At 45.7% G+C, this 23,876-nt stretch overlaps 2 protein-coding genes across 4 annotated transcripts in view; both read left to right on the top strand.

Moving 5' to 3' along the window:
- NUP160 (nucleoporin 160) overlaps positions 1-1,674 on the top strand; it is a 72,778-nt gene extending 71,104 nt beyond the window's left edge. For both annotated transcript variants that reach the window (XM_010371141.2, XM_030918399.1), the window contains one exon: positions 586-1,674. In XM_010371141.2, coding sequence (XP_010369443.1) covers positions 586-675 — 90 coding nt within the window. In that variant the 3' untranslated portion in view covers positions 676-1,674. The remainder of the gene's footprint in view (positions 1-585) is intronic.
- A 9,904-nt stretch (positions 1,675-11,578) lies between these two features.
- The window catches only part of FNBP4 (formin binding protein 4), a 53,120-nt gene continuing 40,822 nt past the window's right edge, over positions 11,579-23,876 (top strand). The window contains exons 1-2 of one of the 2 annotated variants that reach the window (XM_010371139.2): positions 11,579-11,979; positions 13,677-13,769. In XM_010371139.2, the coding sequence (XP_010369441.1) occupies positions 11,754-11,979; positions 13,677-13,769 (319 nt within the window). In that variant the 5' untranslated portion in view covers positions 11,579-11,753. The remainder of the gene's footprint in view (positions 11,980-13,676; positions 13,770-23,876) is intronic. The other variant, XM_010371140.2, reaches the window with a different exon arrangement.

Genomic DNA, 23,876 nt, shown 5'->3' with positions numbered 1-23,876 from the left:
GGACGGCAGAGTGAGACTCCATTTCCCCCACCCCCCAAAAAAGAAAGAAATACAATGTGATAAATTATCACTGTCCTGAGGGAAGCTGGCATATACAACAACATTTCTCAGGAGTCATATATTTGCTCTGCTTACCTTAACATAAAAAACAATAAGTGTTTCCTTTGCTCAGAGTCATTATAGTGATGGCTTATTTTGTTTACCAGTGAGATAGAGTGCCTCCTGAGCCTATCTAAAATATTAGTTCTGTATTTCACTTGGCAGCTAATAACTAGTTACATCAGATGCAGCATCTCTGCTTCTGAGAAAAGAGCTAGTGATCCTTTTATTAGAAATACTGGTACGATTTCCGTATTTAGAAAATTCATTCAGAAAATGAGATTGAAATGTTGTATGAACAGAGAGGCCTAGTTTTATCAGTAGAGTCACAGAGGAGAGTCCTATGCCAAATGGTGATTTTATGAAGCAGAGTGGCTAACATCTTTAGAAGGTGGAATCTGCTTGTTGAAGTCAAAGTGATTAATAACTTCAATCTTTTTCCATTGTTGAGCTGTTCTGTAATGTTCTCCTTCTTTTCTCCTATAGCTGTCCCAGAAGATACTTGACAAATTGGAGGACTACCAGCAAAAAGTTGATAAGGCAACACGGGATTTATTATATCGTCGGACCTTGTGATCCAGATTGTTACCTAGCCTTTGTAACCGCTTGGTGCCTCTTAGGGCTTAAGACTACCCTACAGGAACCCTGTACTCAAGGCCAATTTTTGTAACTCTAAATGATGTGTACAACATTCAAGTCTGCATTCTGCACAAGATAGGAGGGCGGAAGAGTCAGAGGACCCTGTGCTTGCTGGTGGTGCTAACACAATTTCTGGTGTTCAACGTTGGTCTCAAATAGCTGCTTTTGTATATGATCCACAAGCTTTTTTAGAGTTTATATTTTTTTAAACTACCGAAGACATTCATTATCTGCAAATTAAGACCCACGTTCACTTTCCAAAATAGCTGAGGGTTGTTGGCTTGTTGTAGCTGACCACCAAAAGCAGTCACTGCAGATCTTTTAATTCTTCCCTATTACCTTTTGTATTTTAATGCAATTATTTTGGTCCAGAACTGACATGTATTTTCTGTATTGTACACAAAAGCTAATAATTTTGCATACTCTTATTTATTTTGGAGGTTTTGTATGATCTTCAATCAAGTATTAAATAATTTGCCTAGATTAAGCCTAAAATGATGACCAGCTAATTAAAGAAAATATCTTGAATCTGGTTCTGAGCTAAAGTCAAGTAAATTCTTAGCTAAGAAAAAATTGGAAATCCATCATCTATAATAACAACAGATTCTCAGAGTAAATTGTTAACTTCTATGATTTATGATAATCAAGCTGGACTTGATCATACAATTTAGTCTCATAATGTATTGGACCAAAATATAAACTTCATTGGTCAGATTCAGAAGCATTCATGCTCACAAGTTTTGTGAAAGTGAAAAATAATAAAATCATCTTGGATTTTATTCTATATATTAAAATTTATCTTTTAAGGAAACAGTCTGTATACTACTTGCTTGTATAGCCTTTTGACCCTTGAGCTTTTCATAAGCCTTTAATTTTTATACTTTCAATACCATATTTACATTATATGTTTTAATTAACAATGTGAGTTTCTCTGTGGTACTGTTGGTAGATGCTGAGGTGTGTGATTCTTTTTTTTCATTTTAGCTCTACTATAATTAATGTGAGGCATTTGGTGCAATTAGGGACTGGGAGAGCCCGGTCCTCCCAGCTCTCTAAACCTGTGGCTTTCAACAACAGGAAGAAAGACATTTTGACCTATATACACATATATAAACAAAAGTTTCACAGAATTTGTATCCTCACCTACTGTGTATCCTGATGTTTTCATGAGTGACTAATGGATCATAACCCATAGTATGAAAACATCAAGGGCCAGGTGTGGTGGCTCACTCCTATAATCCCAGAACTTTGGGAAGCTGAGACAGGCGGATCACTTGAGATCAGGAGTTCAAGACCAACATGGCGAAACCACATCTTTCAAAAAAAAAATTATCTGGTCGTGGTGGTGTGTACTTGTTGTCCCAACTACTACAGGGACTGAGGCAGAAAGATGACTCGAGTCTGGGAGGCAGAGGTTGCAGTGAGCCTTGAGCATGCCACTGCACTCCAGCCTGGGCGACAGTGAGACAAAACCCTATTGTAGCCATCTCTGGAGAGCAAGAAGTAGTGAGAGACTAGCCCTATTCCAGAAACTCCCCCGCTCCCACACACACACACACCGTTGGTGTTGCTGATCAATGCAGTGGTTTCCATGGTGGCAGTTCACAAGATGCTGACCAGCTTTTCCTGTGCTTGTTTAGGTTCAAGGCCTAGAACGCATGCTCAACCCAGCCCAGCTCTTCTGTCCATTGTCTTCTACCTTCCTCATTTTGAGTCCCAACCAGAACAGAGCATGCCCCCATCCTTCCACTTCACTTTTCTCACAGCTTTGAGTCTGCTTTTTTTTTTTTTTGTCAGACCGAGTTTCACTCTTGTTACCCATGCTGGAGTACAGCGGCACGATCTCAGCTCACTGCAACCTCTGCCTCTTGGGTTCAAGTGATTCTCCTGCCTCAGCTTCCCGAGAAGCTGGGATTACAGGCATGTGCCACCACGCCTGGCTAATTTTGTATTTTTAGTAGAGACGAGGGTTTTCCACGTTGGGCAGGCTGGTCTTGAACTCCCAACCTCAGGTGATCTGCCCACCTCAGCCTCCCAAAGTGCTGGGATTACAGGGGAATTGCAACAGAGAAACAGTTGTGCAGTGCAGGGTGCAGTGGCTCACACCTGTAATCCCAGCACTTTGGGAGGCCAAGACAGGCAGATCACGAGATCAGGAGTTTGAGACTAACCTGATCAACATGGTGAAACCCCAGGCCTTTACTTAAAAAAACAAAACAAAAAAAAAACCCGCCAGGTGTGGTGGTGTGCGTCTGTAATCCCAGCTACTCAGGAGGCTGAGGCAGAAGAATAGCTTGAACCTGGGAGGCGGAGGTTGCAGTGAGCCGAGATTGCGCCACTGCGCTCCAGGATGGGCAACAAGAGTGAAATTGTCTCAAAAAAAAAAAAAAAAAGTAATTCACGCAGAGCCAGCTATGCGGGAGACTGCAGTTTTATTATTACTCAAATCAGTCTCCCCGAAAACTCAGGGATCAGAGTTTTTAAGGAGAATTTGGTGGGTAGGGGGCCAGTGAATCAGGAGTGCTGATTGGTTGGCTTGGGGATGAGCTCATAGGGAGTCAAAGCTGTTCTCTTCTGCTGAGTCAGTTCCTGTGGGGGGTGCACAGAACTGGTTGGCAGGTCCAGGTGGGGCCATCTGGTTGAGAGAAATGAAAAATCTGGGCCGGGCGCGGTGGCTCAAGCCTGTAATCCCAGCACTTTGGGAGGCTGAGACGGGCGGATCACGAGGTCAGGAGATCGAGACCATCCTGGCTAACATGGTGAAACCCCGTCTCTACTAAAAAATACAAAAAACTAGCCGGGCGAGGTGGCGGGCGCCTGTAGTCCCAGCTACTCGGGAGGCTGAGGCAGGAGAATGGTGTGAACCCGGGAGGCGGAGCTTGCAGTGAGCTGAGATCCGGCCACTGCACTCCAGCCTGGGTAACAGAGCGAGACTCCGTCTCAAAAAAAAAAAAAAGAGAAATGAAAAATCTGAAAAGACATCTCAAAAGGCCCATTTTAGGTTCACACTAGTGATGTTACCTTCAAGAATAATTAGGGAAGTTTCAAATCTTATAACCTCCAGAAAAATGGCTGGTAATATTTAGAAATCCAGGCCCTCTCATCTCACTTTATGGCTGGTGGCCTTTCATTTGTTTTACAAGAACAGTTTACCTTTTTGGGAAGGACTATTACATAAACTATACACTAAATTCCTTCCCAAAGGTATTTTGGCCTATGCCTAGGAATGAATGAACAAGGACAGTTGAGAGGTTAGAAGCACGATAGGGTCAGTCAGGTCTGACACCTTTCACTGTCATCATTTTCTGAGTTAAAGACTTTTGCAAAGACAGTTTCATAACCAGTCTAGCCTGAAAAATGCATTTTATACCTTTTTTTATTTTTTCTCTTTTTTCCCTAGTTTCAATATGTAACCTTGAAGCTTACTGCAGAAATCTTTTTTTCTTCTCCTTAGTCTTAAAATATAGCCTTGAAATGTACTTTCTTTTTTTTTTTTTTTTTTTTTGTTGTTGTTGTTGTTGTTGTTGTTGAGACGGAGTCTCGCTCTGTCGCCCAGGCTGGAGTGCAGTGGCCGGATCTCAGCTCACTGCAAGCTCCGCCTCCCGGGTTTACGCCATTCTCCTGCCTCAGCCTCCCGAGTAGCTGGGACTACAGGCGCCCGCCACCTTGCCCGGCTAGTTTTTTGTATTTTTAGTAGAGACGGGGTTTCGCCGTGTTAGCCAGGATGGTCTCGATCTGCTGACCTCGTGATCCGCCCGTCTCGGCCTCCCAAAGTGCTGGGATTACAGGCTTGAGCCACCGCGCCCGGCCGAAATGTACTTTCTTTGAAATATGTTCCTCCCTTTCTCACCATACACTCCATTATACCATGCACATTTATCTAACTGCATGCTTATATCTAATTATGTGCTTACCCAGGGGCTAATCTCGAGATCAAGCATGGAGACCCAGTTGCAAAAATCCAGAGATTACCTCGAGGTAGTTAGTCTACAATACCACCTGGCCATTGTTGAGATGACACCAGTGCCTGCATTCCAGGTGACTGAGAGCCAAGATAGCCACCAAAATGAGACACACGGACCTTGTACTCAGCACAGCTCCTGCATGCCACCAATACCGTTTCCCTTTTTAAACCCTTGCCTTCTCCCCAGAAATTTGAAGTGGTTCCTTTGGATGTGAATCTAGCCATTTCCCCATTGCTAGTTTTGGTAAATTTCTTTCTACCATACCTTGCTGTTGTTTTGGGGCTCTCCAAGTGGCGAGCCACCAGACCTGCACTTACTTACATAAGTATGATTACTATACTTAATCATACTGTATTGTACACTTGAAATTTGCTAAGATAATATATCTTAAGGCTTCTCACCATACACAAACCAAAAGGTAACTATATGAGGTGATGGATATGTTAATTAACTGTCAAAAGACAAATTGCAACAAATTTAAAGATTTGTTTTTCTAGATGGAGTCTTGATCTGTCACCCAGGCTGGATGGGAGTGGAGCGATCTTGGCTCACCGCCAGCACCGCCTCCCGGGTTCAAGCAATTCTCCTGCCTCAGCCTCTGGAGTAGCTGGGACTACAGGTGTGCACCACCACACTCGGCTAATTTTTGTATTCTTAGTAGAGATGGGATTTCACCATGTTGGCCAGGCTGGTCTCGAACTCTTGACCTTGTGATCCGCCCACCTCAGCCTCCCAAAGTGCTGCAGTTATAGGCATGAGCCACTGTGTCTACTAGCCTAAAGATCTTAATTAGCTTTTATTTATCACTTGTGTGAATTGGGCAACACTTCCTTCCATAAAATAGAATGAATGTTCCAACAAGCTAAACAGGAGGTTGGTCTTATAGACAGAAACGGGCTAAGGAAAGCAGAAAACAACAAAACACAGCTTGGTGGCTTCCTTTTTTATTTAGGCAAGGTCTTGTTCTCACATCCCAGAGGGATGGCAATGGCACAATCATGGCTCATTACAGCCTGGACCTCCAGGGCTCAATTGATTCTCCTGCCTCAGCCTTCAGAGTAGCTGGGACTACAGATGAATTTTTATTATTTTTTGTAGAGATGGAGTTTTGCCATGTTGAACAGGCTGGAGATGGTTTCAAAGTTACTTTCCTTGTAAAGGTTAAAACAGAGGGGATTTCCTTATGCTGACTAAAGCTGGCCTGTTTGGGGACTTGGCTATTATCTGTCTCTTGATTTCCTAGACGGTGACATAAACAACTTAATTTTTTTTTTTAAGAGAGATGGGGTCTTGCTATGTTGCCCAGGCTGGTCTTGAAATCCTGAACTCAAGTGATCCTCCCACCTCAGCCTCCCAAAGTGCTGGGATTACAGGCATGAACCATCGTGTCCAGCCAAACAACTTCATTTTAGTTTAATGATATGGAACTCTAGCATGAGTAACTCCATTTGGGTATGGCCTGTTGGGGCCTGGTACAGGAGCTCAGTCCAAAATAATGGCTTCCTGTAAATTTTTTTTTTTAGACGGAGTTTTGCTCTTGTCGCCCAGGCTGGAGTGCAATGGCGTGATCTTAGTTCACTGCAATCTCCGCCTCCCAGGTTTAAGCGAGTCTCCTGCCTCAGCTTCCTGAGTACCTGAGATTACAGCTGCATGCCACCACACCCGGCTAATTTTTGTATTTTTAGTAGAGATGGTGTTTCACCACATTGGTCAGGCTGGTCTTGAACTCCAGACCTTAGGTGATCCACCTGCCTCTGCCTCCCGAAGTGCTGGGATTACACTGTTGCCAGGCTGGAGTGCAATGGCGTGATCTCGGCTCACTGCAACCTCCACCTCCCAGGTCCAAGTGATTCTCCTGTCTCAGCCTCCCGAGAGTAGCTGGGACTATAGGCACACGCAACCACACCCAGCTAATTTTTGTATTTTTAGTAGAGACGAGGTTTCACCATATTGGCCAGGATGGTCTTGATCTCTTGACCTTGTGATCTGCCTGCCTCGGCCTGCCAAAGTGCTGGGATTACGGGATTACAGGCGTAAGCCACCGTGCCCATCCACCCTCCTATAAAGTTTATTGAATAACTGATTGTGGTAATCATTTCACTATGTATATGTACATCAAATCACATTATATACCTTAAATATATACAATTTTTATCAATTATGCCTCAAATAAGCTAGGGAAAAAAGCCAATGGTTATCAACTCTGGCTAAGCATTAGAATAATCTAAGGAGCTTTTTAAAAAAGCAAGCTGGTTGCAGTTCATCACAACTATAATCCCAGCACTTTGGGAGGCTAAGGTAGATGGCTTGAGGCCAACAGTTTGAGTCTATCCTGGGAAACAAAACAAGACCCTGTCTTTACTTAAAAATAAACAGGCAGCCGGGCATGGTAGCTCACGGCTGTAATTCCAGCACTTTGGGAGGCTGAGGCAGGTGGATCACCTGAGGTTCAGGAGTTTGAGACCAGCCATGGCCAACATGGTGAAACCCCATCTCTACTAAAAATACAAAAATTAGCCAGGCGTGGTGGCGCACACCTGTAATCTCAGCTACTTGGGAGGCTGAGGCAGGAGAATCGCTCGAACCCAGGAGGCAGAGGTTGCAGTGAGCTGAGATTGCACCATTGCACTCCAGCCTGGGCGACAAGCATGAAACTCCATCTCAAAATAATACATAAACTGGCAAAGTGCAATGGCTCACGCTTGTAATCCCAATGCTTTGGGAGACTGAGATGGGCGGACGGCTTGAACCCAGGAGTCCCAGACCAGCACAGACAACATGGCAAAACCCTATCTCTACCAAAAATAAAAAATTAGCTGGGATTGGTGGCATGCACCTGTAGTCTCAGCTACTCGGGAGGCTGAGGTGAGAGGATCCCTTGAGCCTCAAGAGGAAAAGACTGCAGTGAGCCATGATCATGCCATTGTACTCCAGCCTGGGCAACAGAGCAAGACCCTGTTTCAAATAATTACATTAAAATAAAGTACATTGATATAGGTCCTGCACTCCCACCCCACTCCAACTGGTTCAGATTTTTATGTCGCTTTAATGCCCTCCAGATGGCTGAGAACCCTTGGTATAAGCATAAATAACCATCGCCTCCAGAAATGTATGTTTCCCCCAAGGAAAACAGCCTTTCACATTTCTATACATTTTGGTTGAGCTCATAATCTCAACTTAGTTCCAACCAGTTTTATAATATTACCTGGACTTTTGTGTAGACAAAAGGATCGTTAATAGTAATAATAGCTGCTGTCAGGTAACAACTAATTGGGGCAGTGTTGCAGAGACGGTAAAGGAACTTACCAAGACAGGTAAACAAAGGCAGATAGTATAAAAATACATTCCAAGGATGCAACGGGCAGGTCACTAAGAGAGGAGCTGACCGCAAGGAGACAAATGCTTGCTGGGGATTTCACAGAATGGTGCTTATGCTGGAGAGGGCTACATGCAGTATTTGATAATGCCAAGGTTGCACTGAGTTAACTTGCATTTTTCTATCAGCCAAGGTTCTGGTGATAAGTTGGGCATAGGAAGATTGTGAGTTACTTGCACAGGAGGACTATATGTCCTGGATCATGAAGAAAGGCAGACTTAAGAGCTTATCTACTTTTTCTTTTCGTTCTCCCCTACTGCCAGCCTGACTCCTTTTCCCTTATTAGGACTCCACAGCTACCAGTGTTTATTTTTTTCCAGGTGCAATGCAAAGGTCTTAGAACTATGATACAGGCCGGCATGGTGGCTTACGCCTGTAATCCCAGCACTTTCAGAGGCCGAGGTGGGCGGATCACCTGAGGTCAGGAGTTTGAGACCAACCTGGCCAACATGGGGAAAACCTGTCTCTACTAAAAATACAAAAATTATCTGGACGTGGTGGCACGCACCTGGAGTCCCAGCTATTCGGGAGGCTAAGGCAGGAGAATCACTTGAACCCGGGAGGCGGAGGTTGCAGTGAGCCGAGATCATGCCATTGCACTCCAGCCTGGTGACTGAGCAAGACTCCGTCTCAAAAAACAAAAAAAAAAAACTATGATACAATTTAAACTTCACAACAACCCTATGGATCTATGGATACTAGTACTAATGCATTTTGTGGTTGCAGAAACAAGTTTAGGGATGTTAAGAAACTTGTCTAAGCCTTCATATCTGGAAGGTGCTGAAGAAAAGTTTCAATCCAGATGTTTGGCTTCAAAGTTCCTATACAAAACTCCTTATTTTACTGTGTCTCTCATTAAATAAAGTAGAAAATTGCTAACAGCTTTAAAACAGCAAATTCTTGGGGCCAGGCACAGTGGCTCACACCTGTAATCCTAGCACTCTTGGAAGCCGAGGCAGGTGGATTACCTGAAGTCAGGAGTTTGAGCCCAGCCTGGCCAACATGGTGAAACCCCGTCTCTACTAAAAATACAAAAAATTAGTAGGGTTTGGTGGCGGGCGCCTGTTATTCCAGCTACTCAGGAGGCTGAGGGAGGAGAATTGCTTGAACCCGGGAGGCAGAAGTTGCATTGAGCTGAGATCGTGCCATTGCACTCCAGCCTGGGTGACAAGAACAAAACTCCCTCTAAAAAAAAAAAAATTAGGCCAGGCACGGTGGCTCACGCCTGTAATCCCAGCACTTTGGGAGGCGGAGGCAGGCAGATCACTTGAGGTCAGGAGTTCAAGACCAGCCTGGCCAACATGGTGAAACCTCGTCTCTACTAAAAATACAAAAATTAGTGGGGGTGGTGGCATGCGCCTGTTGTCCCAACTACTTGGGAGGCTGAGGTGGGAGAATCACTTGAACCCACGAGGTGGAGGTTGCAGTGAGCCAAGATCGTACCACTGCTCTCCAACCTGGGCGACTCTACACAAAATAAAAATCTGTAATCTCAGCACTTTGGGAGGCCGAGGCGGACAGCTCATGAGGTCAGGAGATCTAGACCAGCCTGGCCAATATGATGAAACCCCGTCTCTACTAAGATACAAAAAGTCAGCCAGGCAAGGTGGTGCACGCCTGTAGTCCCAGTTACTCAGGAGGCTGAGGCAGGGGAATCGCTTGAACCTGGGAGGCAAAGACTGCAGTGAGCCAAGATCATGCCACTGCACTCCAGCCTGGCAACACAGCAAAACTCAAAAATAAATTAATTAAAATTAAAATTAAAAAATTAGGCCGGGCACGGTGGCTCATGCCTGTAATCCCAGTGCTTTGGGAGGCCAAGGCAGGTGCATCACCTGAGGTCGGGAGTTTGAGACCAGCCTGACCAATATGGCAAAACCGTGTCTATACTAAAAATAAAAAAATTAGCCAGGCTTGGCGGTGGACACCTGTTATCTCAACTACTCAGGAGGCTGAGGCAGGAGAGTGGCCTGAACCTGGAGGGCAGAAGCTGCAGTAAGTTGAAATTGCACCATTGCACTCCAGCCCAGGCGACTAAGCGAGACACCGTCTCAAAAAAAAAAAAAAATGTTAGCCAGGCATGGTGGCACACACCACTGTAGTCCTAGCTACACGGTAAGTTGAGGCAAGAGGATGGCTTTAGCCCAGGAGTTTGAGACTGCAGTGAGCTATGAACATGCCACGTTACCCCAACCTGGATGACAGAGCAAGACACTTTAAAAAATAAAAATAGAAATAATCATTTTAAAAGGGAATCAAATGCAATTCTACGTGTAAAGTGCTTGGTGACTGACACGTGGAGCTCAGTATGAGATATTTTTAGTGGGAACTGAGCTGCTGCGGATATAAAAATAAATATCACTCACATTCCTTAGTTTAGGGGGGAGACGGATATAAAAATAAATACCACTCGCATTCCTTAGTTTAGAGGGGAGACGGATGTCAACAAGATGGCAAGTGCAAGGAAGCGGCTGGGCAGGAGAAGTCACGCCTGCACTGCGTCTGCATTGCGCCTTGATGAAAGAATAAAAGACTTCCATCATGTGATGCAGCAATCATTCCATTCAGTGCAAATGGAAACAGGGAGGTGATGCTCCAAGTGGCGGGCTCCACAGGTAGAGGAGACAGGAGAGGGGACAGTGTTAAAGGGTAAATTAATTAAAGCAGGTTGACGATGGTAGTGGTACAAAACTGGTAAGGTTCCTGTATTCCATCCCAACAATTTTAGGCTTTTTCCTTGTAGGTAGTGGAATATCTCGTGTTTTTTCCCAGCTAATAAGCGAGAAAATGAGACATTTGGACTGTAAGAAATTACAAAAGCTTATAAAAGACCCACTGCTCTATTATTTAATGGTCAATACTATACCCAAAGTAAGCCACGATAATCAGGGCGAAACTTGGGGAAGGGCCCGGAAAACAGCACACCTTTCTTTTTTTCCTTTTTTTTGACAGTCTCACTCTGTCGCCCAGGGTGGGGTGCAGTGGCGCGATATCGGCTCACTGCAACCTCTGCCGCCGGGTTCAAGCGATTTGCCTGCCTCAGTCTCCCGATTAGCTAGGATTACAGGCGCCTGCCACCGCGCCCGGCTACTCTTTTTGTACTTTTATTACAGACGGGGTTTCACCACCTTGGACAAGCTGGTCTTGAACTCCTGACCTCGTGATCCACCCGCCTCGACCTCCCAAAGTGTTGGCATTACAGGCGTGAGCGCGCTCGGCCCAGAAGCACACCTTTCTAGAAGACAAACAACATGGAACGCTCGACCGAGAATAGCCACAAGATGGAGGACAAGAGAGTAAAGAAAAGGCTCGGGGAAAGCGCATGGGTGGAACCCGACGGAAGTGGGGAAGTCATTCTAATTCAGGCTCTACCCCACTATTGGCTGGACACTCATCCTTTTTCCTTTTCCATTGGCCACGGGTCCCTTCTCTGGGTCAAAACAGCCAATCACCTAGCGCCGTGGGTAAGCCCGCCCTTTCTCCCGGTGACTAGGAGCCAGAAGAACCGAGGGGCCCGAGGCGCTTGCGCAAGCGCGCGCTCGGCCGGTTGAAAGCGGATCCGGGCTGGAGGCGGTGTCGCGGTGCATGAATATTGATTGCGCGTCGCAGTGCCCGGCGCCCAGCGCCCGCCCCTCTCGGCCTCCCGACGCTCGCTGCTCGCGCTCGGGCTCGCGATGGGGAAGAAGTCCCGAGCGGTACCCGGCCGCAGGCCCATCCTGCAGCTCTCTCCGCCGGGTCCTCGGGGTAGCACGCCGGGCCGGGACCCGGAGCCGGAACCCGACACCGAGCCGGACTCAACGGCTGCGGTCCCCAGCCAGCCCGCCCCGGCGGCGGCGACGACCACCACCACCGCGCTGACTGCCGCCGCGGCCTCGGACGACTCGCCTTCAGAAGGCAAGGGTGCGCGGGGGGACCCGAACTCGAGCTCAGGGCTTGCGGCCTAGGCTCCTCAGGTCGCCTGGCCAGACCCAGCGAGGGAGGCGGGCGAGGTCGGCTTCTGAGGCCTGTCTGCTGCGGGACTGCAGGCGGGGCGGCCCTGGGCTCCGGGCCGCAGAAGGGCCAGGCCGTGTTCTGCGCCCTCGGCCCGGGCCAAGCCCGAGGCGCCATCTCTGGTGCGGGGCTTGCCCCAGGAACGTTTGAAATACGACCGAGGTTCGGACACCCTGAGTCTCCCAAACGCCCCGGGTCGGTTTTGGGTAATGCAGAGAGTGGATGTGAGGATGAGTTTCCGCGTGCGCGGCCTGTGACTGTGGACCAGGCCTTTCCACACGTCATCTGCCTCCTTTCGGTTTTGTCAAAACGGGGATAGAGACGTTTAGAAAAAGCTCTTTTAAATATTCCAGCCAGTAAGCATCCCTACACTAGCAAAACTCCTGGAGAAATGGAGCTGGTGGGTTTCTAAGTATTTGTGTGGTTCTCACCGGAGTGGTGCTTGGATTTAAAGTGACTGCGGGGCTAGCTAGGCACGGGAGGAGCCGCCACCGTTTCGGATGTTCAGAGATCACGCTGGGTCGTTAATTGCAAAAAATCTGCCAGTAGCAGTGTTTGGTGTGTCTTGTAAAGGTCCTATCATAGCCTGGAGAATACTTACTGTTTTTGTGTGTATTTGTAAGTATTGCAGATGTAACTTTTTAAGAGTTTTGTTTTGTATTTTCGAGACAAGGTTTCTGTCTGTCGTCCAGGCTAGAGTGCAGTGTGGCGCGATCTTGGGCTCACTGCAACCTCCACCTCCCGGGTTCAAGCGGTCTTCCCACCTTAGCCTCCTGGGTAGCTGGGACTACAGGATCCCGCCGCCATGCTCGACTAATTTTTGTATTTTCAGTAGAGACGGAGTTTCTTCATGTTGCCTGGACTGGTCTCGAACTCCAGGGCTCAAGCGATCAGTACAGGCGAGAGCCACCTCGTCCGGCCATGAAGCTGTATTAATAATTTTTATTTACCATGATCAGAGCCTTCCCTTGATGTTGAAGTTTGTAGGCAGATGAAAGACTCCAGGGCGCGGTGGCTCATGCCTGTAATCCCAGCACTTTGGGAGGCCGAGGTAGGCAGATCACTTGAGGTCAGGAGTTTGACCAGCCTGGGCGGCAAGAGCGAAACTCCATCTCATAAAACAAAAAAAAAGATTCCAGCTCCGTGTGTTTATCATCTCCCAATTATTTGGGTCAGCAAAATGTCCTTATTTTTTTTTTTTTGAGATGAAGTCACCCTCTGTGGCCCAGGCTGCAGTAACCTCCCTCCTGGGTTCAAGCGATCCTCCTGCCTCAGCCTCTGGAGTAGCTGGGATTACAGGCGAGTGCCACCACGCCCAGCTACTTTTTATTTTTTTAATTTTTTTGTATTTTTAGTAGAGATGGGGTTTCACCATGGTGGCCAGACTGGTCTTGAACCCCTGACCTCAAGTAACACCCCCCCCCCCCCCCCGCCCCCGTCTTGGCCTCCCAAAGTGCTGGGATTACAGGTGCGAGCGCAGCCGAAATGCACTTTTTTTAAATTGGTGGAACCTAGAGCTGAAAGGTTAAATGAACGGTTGATTTGTCTCCTCTCATGTTTTCTCTGGAATCTGACTACAGTTTTCCTTTTTTTTTTTTCTAATCCAGATGAACAGGAAGCGGTGCAGGAGGTTCCTAGAGTTGTTCAGAATCCTCCAAAACCAGTCATGACCACTAGACCCACAGCTGTTAAAGCGACAGGTATGGTTTGGTTTTGTTTTTTACATTTTTTCTCGCACGTCCTTCATTAAAGTCAAGTTGGATTTGTACGTAGAATGTTTTGTTGAATGCTTTACAGTTGCTAACATTATTTCTCCCAAAAATATGATTTAAGATTTTTTTGTTTGTGAGAGAATGTTGATGTATATACACTTTGACCAGTGCAAAATTTGTTGTTTTTCTTTACCCAAAACCTTTTTTACTATTTTTTTCCCTGATGCTGTTTTATAACTAGTTTTCTGGTCCTCCCACTAGCTTGGTGTTCATTAGGCATGCCAACTCCTATTTCTTTTCTAACACTCTGGCTTGATTGGTTACCTAACAAATATTGGTGGACCTGGAAATCGATCTTATTAAATATTTTGAAGTACAAACGAATGCCGTAGTTGCAACAGTGGTTTTGTATACAAACCTGGGTTCAATTCATCACTCTGGCATTCACACTTAGACTTTGGGACAATTACTAATTGGGTTGAACCTCATTAATCTGTAAAATGGATCTTTTATCTCTGAGATAGTTCCAGATGTGACATAGTAAGTGCTAAGAATGTTAATTTTCTCCACTCTGTGTATCTTGGAAGAGTAAAATGTGTTTTAATATTAAATACTCTATAATTTGTAGTAATTTCTTTTCAGTTCAGAAAACCTTTTGTACTATTTGATGCTTAAAATGATAGATGCTTATTCCTCTCTCCTACCATTTGCCACCTAAAAAAAAGCAAACAAACAAAACACCCCAGTGTGGGTTAGTTAGAAAGCTAAAATTTGAATATGAGAGAAATTTCAAAACTACGTTATACCATTTTGTATTTGCAAACTGCATATGTTATTTCATTTGAGACTTAACACATTTAAAATATGTAGAATTTAGCCAGGAGCGGTGACTCACGCCTGTAATCTCAGCACTTTGGTAGTCTGAGACAGGCGGATCACCTGAGTTAAGGAGTTCGAGACCAGCCTGGCCAACATGGTGAAACCCTATCTCTACTAAAAACATAAAAATTAGCTGGGCGTGGTGGTGCACACCTATAATCACAACTACTCAGGAGGCGGAGGTTGCAGTGAACTGAGGTTTTGCCACTGCACTCCAGCCTGGGCAACAGAGTGAGAACCTGTCTCAAATAAATACATAAAATAAAATATAAATTTAAATGTTTCTAGGAGAAACTTCCTTGATTACTCCTGTGGTTTGAATGTCTTCTCATGATGTCAACACCTTCCATTAGGCCTCTACCTCCCAACACTGTTGCACTGGGGATTTAGTTTCCAAAACATCCTTTTCAGGGGCACATTCAAGCCATAAGAGGTATATACCTAAGAAATAATTTACTGCCTGATATAGGTAGTTGATATACAAATTGTGTAGCATCATCCCTTAAAGGTAAGTAAGAACGTTGAGGTTTGAGGGGTCAACACCTCTCTCAAAAAAAGACTGCTAAAAACTATGGCTCTGGGCCGGGCGCGGTGGCTCACACCTATAATCCCAGCACTTTGGGAGGCCGAGGCGGGCGGATCACGAGGTCAGGAGATGGAGACCATCCTGGCTAACGTGGTGAAACCCCGTCTCTACTAAAAAATACAAAAAACTAGCCGGGCGAGGTGGCGGGCGCCTGTAGTCCCAGCTACTCAGGAGGCTGAGGCAGGAGAATGGCGTGAACCGGGGAGGTGGATCTTGCAGTGAGCTGAGATCACACCACTGCACTCCAGCCTGGGCGACAGAGCAAGACTTCATCTCAACAAGAAAAAAAAAAAAACTATGGCTCTGAAGAATGACCATGCATTCTCAGGCTTTAAGTAGCAACAAATCTTTTTTTTTTTTTTTTTTTTTTGAGTTTGAGTTTGAGTTTTGAGTGCAGTGGCGGGATCTTGGCTCACTGCAACCTCTGTCTCCCAGGTTGAAGTGATTTATCCTATGTCACCCTCCTGAGTAGCTGGGATTACTGGCTCATTTTTGTATTTTCAGTAGAGACGGGGTTTCGCCATGTTGGCCAGGCCCTCCTGAGTAGCTGGGATTACTGGCTAATTTTTGTATTTTTAGTAGAGACAGGGTTTCACCATGTTGGCCAGGCTGGTCTTGAACTCCTGACCTCAAGTGATCCACCTGCCTTGGACTCCCAAAGTGCGGTGATCACAGGTCTGAGCCACCATGCCTAGCCTGCAACGCATCTTAATCTTAATAGTGGTCAAGGACTTGTTCTTACAACTCCAGAATTTAAGTGATTTTTTTCCTCCTTGGCCTTCCAAAGTGCTGGGATTACAGGCATGAGCCCCTGTGCCCAGCCCAGGAGCTTACTTTTTAACACCCCCCAAAATGGAGTTTTTAAAGAAATGAAATTCTTGCCAGGCATGGTGGCTCATGCCTGTAATCCCAGTGCTTTGGGAGGCTGAGTTAGGAGGATCACTTGAAGCCTAGAGTTCAAGACCAGCCTAGGCAGCAGAGAGACCCTCATCTCTTTTTTTTTCTTTCTTTCTTTTTTTTTTTTTGAGTCAGAGTCTCTGTTGCCTAGGCTGGAGTGCAGTGGCGTGATCTTAGCTCACTGCAGCCTCTGTCTCCTGGGTTCCGGTGATTCTCCTTCCTCAGCCTACCAAGTAGCTGGGATTACAGGCCCACACCACCATGCCCAGCTAATTTTCGTATTTTCAGTAGAGACAGCGTTTGCCATGTTGGCCAGGTTGGTCTGGAACTCCAGACCTCAAGTAATCTACTTGCCTCAGCCTCCCAAAGTGCTGGGATTATAGGCGTGAGCCATCACGCCTGGCCGAGACCCCCATCTCTACAAAAAAATTAAAAATGAGCTGGACGTGCTGATCACCTGTGGTCCTAGCTACTTGGGAGACTGAAGCAGGAGGATCGCTTGAGCCCAGGAGTTCGAGGCTGCAGTGAGCTATATGATCATGCCACTACAATCTAGCCTAGGTGACATAATGAGACCCTGTGTCAAAAAAAAAAAATTTTTTAAATAGGCGGGGCACGGCGGCTCATGCTTGTAATCCCAGCACTTTGGGAGGCTAAGGCAGGCAGATCGCAAGGCCAAGAGATCGAGACCATCCTGGCCAACATGGTGAAACCCCATCTCTACTAAAAATACAAAAATTAGCTGGGTGGGGTGGCACACACCTGTAGCCCCAGCTACTCAGGAGGCTGAGGTGGGAGAACCACTTGAACCCGGGAGGCGGAGGTTGCAGTGAGCCAAGATTGTGCCACTGTACTCCAGCCTGGCGACAGAGCAAGACTCCGTCTCAAAGGAAAAACACCAAGGCCGGGCGCAGTGGCTCACGCATGTAATCCCGCACTTTGGGCGGCCAAGGTGGGCGGATGACAGGGTCAGGAGTTCAAGACCAGCCTGGCCAACATGGTGAAACCCCATCTCTACTGAAAATACAAAAAAATCAGCTGGGTATGGTGGCACGCACATGTAGTCCCAGCTACTTGCGAGGCTGAGGTGGGAGAATCACTTGGACCCGGGAGGCGGAGGTTGCAGTGAGCTAGACCACGCCATTGCACCCCAGCCTGGGTGACAGAGTAAGATTCCATCTCAAAAAAGAAAAAAACGGCCAGACGCTGTGACTCACACCTGTAATCCCAGCACTTTGGGAGGCTGATGCTGGTGGATCACCTGAGGTCTGGAGTTCAAGACCAGCCTGACCAACATGGAGAAACCCTGTCTCTACTAAAAATATAAAACTAACTGGGCATGGTGGCACATACCTGTAATCCCGGCTACTCAGGACGCTGAGGCAGGAAAATCACTTGAACCCAGGAGGCAGAGGTTGCGGTGAGCCAAGATTGCGCCATTGCACTCCAACCTGGGCAACAAGAGTGAAACTCTGTCTCAAAAAAAAAAAAAAATTAAATTCTTGGAGTTCTTCAGTACCTGCTCATAGGTCAGAGTCACCTGGCCAGCTTTGTTGTTGTTTTTAATACATTTTTTTTTTCTTTATATAGACATCGTCTCACTCTATTGCTGAGGCTGGTCTCAAGGAGGCGCAAGTGATCCTCCTTACTTGGCCTCCCAAAATGCTAGGATTATAGATGTGAGCCATCACGACCATCCTGTTGTTTTTGTTTTTAAGATTTCTCTCTCTCTTTTTTTTTTTTTTTTTAACTTTGAGATGGAGTCTTGCTCTGTTGCCCAGGCTGGAGTGCAGTGGCATGATCTTGGCTCACTGCAACCTCCGTCGCCTAAGTTAAAGCGATTCTCCTGCTTCAGCCTTGCTAGTAGCTGGGATTACTGGCGCGTGCCACCATGCCTAGCTAATTTTTGTTTGTATTTTTAGTAGAGACAGGATTTCAGCATCTTGGCCAGGCTGGTCTTGACCTCCTGACCTCGTGATCCGCTCATCTCAGCCTCCCATAGTACTGGGATTAGAGCGGTGAGTGACTGCACCCCGCCTCTAAGATTTTTCTGAGATAAAGCAATTTTACCTGATAATGTGAACGTTTATTTTCAGTGTTATTCTAACTTCATGCCTGTTAGCAGTATATACTCTATATTTTCTGAGGTTTAATTAAATTTTGTGTGTATTTTATGACTTGCTTTTATTCCTTTAGCATTACTTTTAATCCCTTTAGTAATATTTCATGTGATTCTATAATAGTCTGATTGATCACAAAATGGTAATAAATCAGGTATGTCCTATAATTTGCTTTGCCAGTCCACTGTTTGCGAGCATTTAGAGTGTTTACAAATTTTAGTTGTTTAAAGCAAGCCACCAGAAGCTTTGAGCAAAGTTTTTTTGGAGTTATGTCTTGTTATTTTAGCCTCAAAGATGAGACTGTATAAAAAAACTTGAGTTTTGTAGCTCTTGGAACCTGTTGCCAAATGTCACTTAAGATATATGGGATCTAGGCAGCCACTGTGGCTGCCGCCTGTAATCCCAACACTATGGGAGGCTGAGGGAGGTGGCTCACCTGAGGTCAAGAGTTTGAGACCAGCCTGGCAACATGGTGAAACCCTGTCTCTACTGAAAATACAAAAGGCCGGGCGTGGTGGCTCACGCCTGTAATCCCAGCACTTTGGGAGTCTGAAGCGGGTGAATCACCTGAGGTCAGGAGTTCTAGACCAGCCTGGCCAACATGGTGAAATCCTGTCTCTATTAAAAATACAAAAAAATTAGCTGGGGTTGGTGGTGCACGCCTGTAATTCCAGCTGCTCGGGAGGCTGAGACAGGAAAATGGCTTGAACCTGGGAGGCAGAGGTTGCAGTGAGCCAAGGTGGCGCTGCTGCGCTCCAGCCTGGGCAACAGTGAGACTCCATCTCCAAAAAAAAACAAAAAACAAAAAAATAAAAAAATTACATTGGCACGCACTTGTAATCCCAGCTACTTGGTAGGCTGAGGCAGGAGAATTGCTTGAACCCAGAAAACAGAGGCTGCAGTGAGTCAAGATTGTGCGACTGCATTTCATCCTGGGCGACAGAGCAAGACTGTCTCAAAAAAAAAAAAAAAAAAAAGTTTGATCAACTTATGATGTCTCTGAATTTCTCACAAACACTAGGCTTAATAATTTGCATTTTCTTGGCTAATTTATTATGTTTTTAGGAGTGTAGAAGAAGTTTTATGTCCATAGGTGAAAAGCTCTTAGGTTAAGAAAGGGAATAGGCAGAGCCTATTTTGCCTGTGGACCTGGGGAACTACCTCTTGTTGGGGAATTTTGTAATGAAAATACCATGCGGCTTGCCTGATTGAAACTTTTTACCAAAAGTGATTATATCTATGATTGTCATTAGAAGTGTTTTTATTTTTAATTAATTTATTTTGAGATAGAGTTTTGTTCTTGTTCACCAGGTTGGAGTGCAATGGCACAGCCTCGGCTCACTGTAACCTCTGCCTCCTGCGTTCAAGTGATTCTCCTGCCTCAGCGTCCCGAGCAGCTGGAATTACAGGCGTGCACCACCAACCCCAGCTAATTTTTTTGAATTTTTGGTAGAGACAGTTACCGTGCTGGCCAAGCTGCTCTCGCACTCCTGACCTCAGGTCATCCGCCCGTCTTGGCCTCCCAAAGTGCTAGGATTACAGGCATGAGCCACCATACCCAGCCAGTATTTTTATTTAAAAATATGATTTCCCACCCTCCTTTCCAGAATCCATCAGTACTGAATACTAAAGTGCAGCATTTTTTCATGCAGAAGTTTCTCCTTTGGTAGTTCTGCTCTTACAAAGCCGAATACCTTTTGTTCAGAACATCAAGAAAATTGGGCCGGGCGTGGTGGCTCACACCTGTAATTTCAGTACTTTCGGAGGCCAAGGCAGGCAGATCACTTGAGATTAGGAGTGCGAGAGCAGCTTGGCCAACATGGTGAAACCCCATCTCTACTAAAAATACAAAAAAATTTGCCAGGTGTGGTGGCGCACACCTGTAATCCCAGCTACCCAGGAGGCTGAGGCTGGAGAATCGCTTGAATCTGGGAGGCGGAGGTTGCATTGAGTCAAGATTGCACCATTGCACTCCAGCCCTGGGAAAGAAGAGCGAAACTCCATATCAAAAAAAAAAAAAAGCCGGGTGCAGGGCTCACACCTGTAATCCCAACACTGTGGGAGGCCAAGGAGGGCAGATCACTTGAGGTCAGGAGTTTGAGACCAGCCTGGCCAACATGGTGAAACCCCATGTCTACTAAAAGTACAAAAATTAGCCAGCTGTGGTGGCATGTACCTGTTAATCCTAGCTACTCAGGAGGCTGAGGCAAGAGAATTGCCTGAACCTGGGAGGCGGAGGTTGCACTGAGCTGAGATTGTGCCACTGCACTCCATCCTGGGTGACAGTATGAGACTCCATCTCAAAAACAAAAAACAAAACAAAAACAGGCGGGCGCGGTGGCTCACACCTGTAATCTCAGCACTTCGGGAGGCTGAGGCAGGTGGATCATGAGGTCAGGAGATCAAGACCATCCTGGCCGATACAGTGAAACCTCATCTCTACTAAAAATGCAAAAAATTAGCCAGGTGCGGTGGTGGGCGCCTGTAGTCCCAGCTACTAGGGAGGCTGAGGCAGGAGAATGGCATGAACCCAGAAGGCAGAGCTTGCAGCAAGCCGAGATCGCACCACTGCACTCCAGCCTGGGCGACTGAGCGAGACTCGGTCTCAAAAGAAAAAAAAAAGAGAGGCACTGTCTAAGAAACGTCCGTGCAAATTTTTCTCTCTTTTTTTTTTTTTTTTTTTTTATTTAAAAAGACGGAATCTTTCCCTGTCATCAGGCTGGAGTGCAGTGGCATGATCTTAGCTCACTGCAGTCTCCGCCTTCCGGGTTCAAGCGATTCTTAGGCCTCAGCCTCCTGAGTAGCTGAGATTACAGGCACACACCACCACTGCCAGCTAATTTTTGTGTTTTTAGTAGAGGCGAGATTTCACCATGTTGGCCAGGATGGTCTCGATCTCCTGACCTCGTGATCCACCCGCCTCTGCCTCCCAAAGTGCTGGCATTATAGGCGTGAGCCACCATGCCTGTCCAGAAACATCCATGTAAATATCTTTCTTACCAGTTTAAAATACTACTGTTGTGAGGCGAGGTGGCTCACACCTGTAATGTCAGCACTTTGGGAGGCTGAGGCAGGGGATTTGCTTGAGCTCAGGAATTCAAGACCAAACTGAGCAACAAATTGAAACCTTGTCTGTACTTTAAAAAAAAAAATGCCAAGTGTGGTGGCATAGGCCTGTAGTCCTAGCTACATGGGAGCCTGAGGCGGGAAGATGGCTTCTGCCCAGGAGTTCAAGACCAGCCTAGGCAACATGGCAAAACCCCGTCTCTACAAAAGTTAGCCAGGTGCAGTGGTGCACATCTCTAGTTCCAGCTACACAGGAGTCTGATTGACGTGTGAAGATGAGTTGAGCCTGATTGAGGTGGGAGGATCACTTGAGCTCAGGAGGTCAAGGCTGCAGTGAGCTGTGATTGCACCAGTTCATTTGTGGCAGAGTGAGACTGGTGGCAGAGTGAGACCCTGTCTGAAAAAAAAAAATGAAAAATTTTGCCTAACAAACATTTTGGGAAGTCAAGGCAGGAGGATCACATGAGGACAGGATGAGACCAGCCCAGGCAACATAGGAGATTGCTTCTCTGCATAAAAGAAATTAGCCAGGCATGGTGGGTTGTGCCGTTAGTCATCCACTCAGGATGCTCAGGCAAGAGAATCATTTGAGGCCAGGAGTTTGAGGCTGTAGTGATCCACTGCTTCCAGCCTTGGCAGTAGAGCAAGAACCTATCTCTTACATACATATATACATAAATAAATCAAACTTTAGAAATTTATGTTTAGAGGCTGTGTGTGGTGGCTCATGCCTGTAATCACAGCACTTTGGGAAGCCAAAGTAGCAGATCACTTGAGATCAGGAGTCCAAGAGCAGCTGGGCCAACATGGTGAAACCCCATCTCTATCAAAAATACAAACATTACCTGGGTGTGGTGGCACACACCTGTAATCCCAGCTACTCGGGAGGCTGAGGCAGGAGAACTGCTTGAACCCTGGAGGTGGATGTTGCAGTGAGCCAAGATTGCGCCACTGCACTCCAGCCTGGGCAACACAGAGCAAGACCCCCTCTCAAAAAAAAAAATTTGCTATTTAAGAACTTACCTGCATATGCTGGAGAGGATGTGGAGAAATAGGAATGCTTTTACACTGTTGGTGGGAGTGTAAACTTGTTCAACCATTGTGGAAGACAGTGTGGTGATTCCTCAAGGATCTAGAACTAGAAATACCATTTGACCCAGCGGTCCCGTTACTGGGGATATACCCCAAGGATTATAAATCATGCTACTATAAAGACACATGCACACGTTATGTTTACTGCGACACTATTCACAATAGCAAAGACTTGGAACCAACCCAAGTGTCCATCAGTGATAGACTGGATTAAGAAAATGTGGCACATATACACCATGGAATACTATGCAACCATAAAAAAGGATGAGTTCGTGTCCTTTGTAGGGACATGGATAAAGCTGGAAACCATCACTCTGAGCAATCTATCGCAAGGACAGAAAACCAAACAGCACATATTCTCACTCATAGGTGGGAATTGAACAATGAGAACATTTGGACACAAGGTGGGGAACATCACACACCAGGGCCTGTTGTAGGGTGGGGGGAGAGGGGAGGGATAGCCATAGGAGAAATACCTAATGTAAATGACGAGTTAATGTGTGCAGCAAACCAACATGGTACATGTATACATAATGTAACAAACCTGCACATTGTGCACATGTACCCTAGAACTTAAAGTATAACAAACAAAAAAAAAGACTTACCTACATACAGAAAGAAACGAAGATAGGAATTATGATACTAAGGCACTGAGTAGGAACTCTTACATGATTAATGGAACAATTTATGTTTACTTTTAGGTGACCTTTGAGTTTATGTATGGGATGTATGACACAGAAAACTAGATTTAACTTTCTGATAAATCTCTTCATTTACTAACTTTTTAGTGAGAGTGTAGAATGTGGCAGCACTGTGCAATTTAATATAATAGCTGAAAAAGTCTAGCTAGAATTTAACATTTTATGTATTTATAATACATAGAGAGAGGTATGTATGCTTACTTAATTGTAATCTTGGAGTAGCCACAGATGATCCAAAAGGAAATGGCATAGCAGCATTACAGAGGCCATACCTGATACCACTTAAATTTGAGGAAGACATTGATTGTTGGTCTTAGCCATGTTGAGTCCCATTTTTAATTCCTGTCACTTCCTGTTTTTAATTCCTGTCACTTCCTGTTTGAGGAATAATCATTGATTAAAAGCTTTGTTTTTTAACTTTGAAAGTCTTTGTTTCTTTATTATTTGTTTTGTCTTTGAAAGTCTTTGTTTCAGCTGCTACACTGTAATTGGTTTAGTTTGAGGTAAACACTTTAATCACCAAATTCAAAAATCAGGATATACTAGGTACTATTTGGAAAGAGAGTGAGATTGAATAATTGATTGGAATAACTATGCAGATTAATTTTCTTGTTCTTTTTTTTTTTTTTTTTTTTTTTTTTTGGAGACATGGTCAGTCTCACTTTGTCACCCTGGCTGGAGTACAGTGGAGATGTTTTGGCTTAATGCAGCCTCAACCTCCTGGGCTCAAGCTATCCTTACACCTCAGCTGTAT

The sequence above is a fragment of the Rhinopithecus roxellana genome, chromosome 15, assembly GCF_007565055.1.
Source record: "Rhinopithecus roxellana isolate Shanxi Qingling chromosome 15, ASM756505v1, whole genome shotgun sequence".
In the NCBI taxonomy this organism is placed as follows: Eukaryota; Metazoa; Chordata; class Mammalia; order Primates; family Cercopithecidae; genus Rhinopithecus; species Rhinopithecus roxellana.
This window is presented reverse-complemented; position numbering and strand designations above follow the sequence as displayed.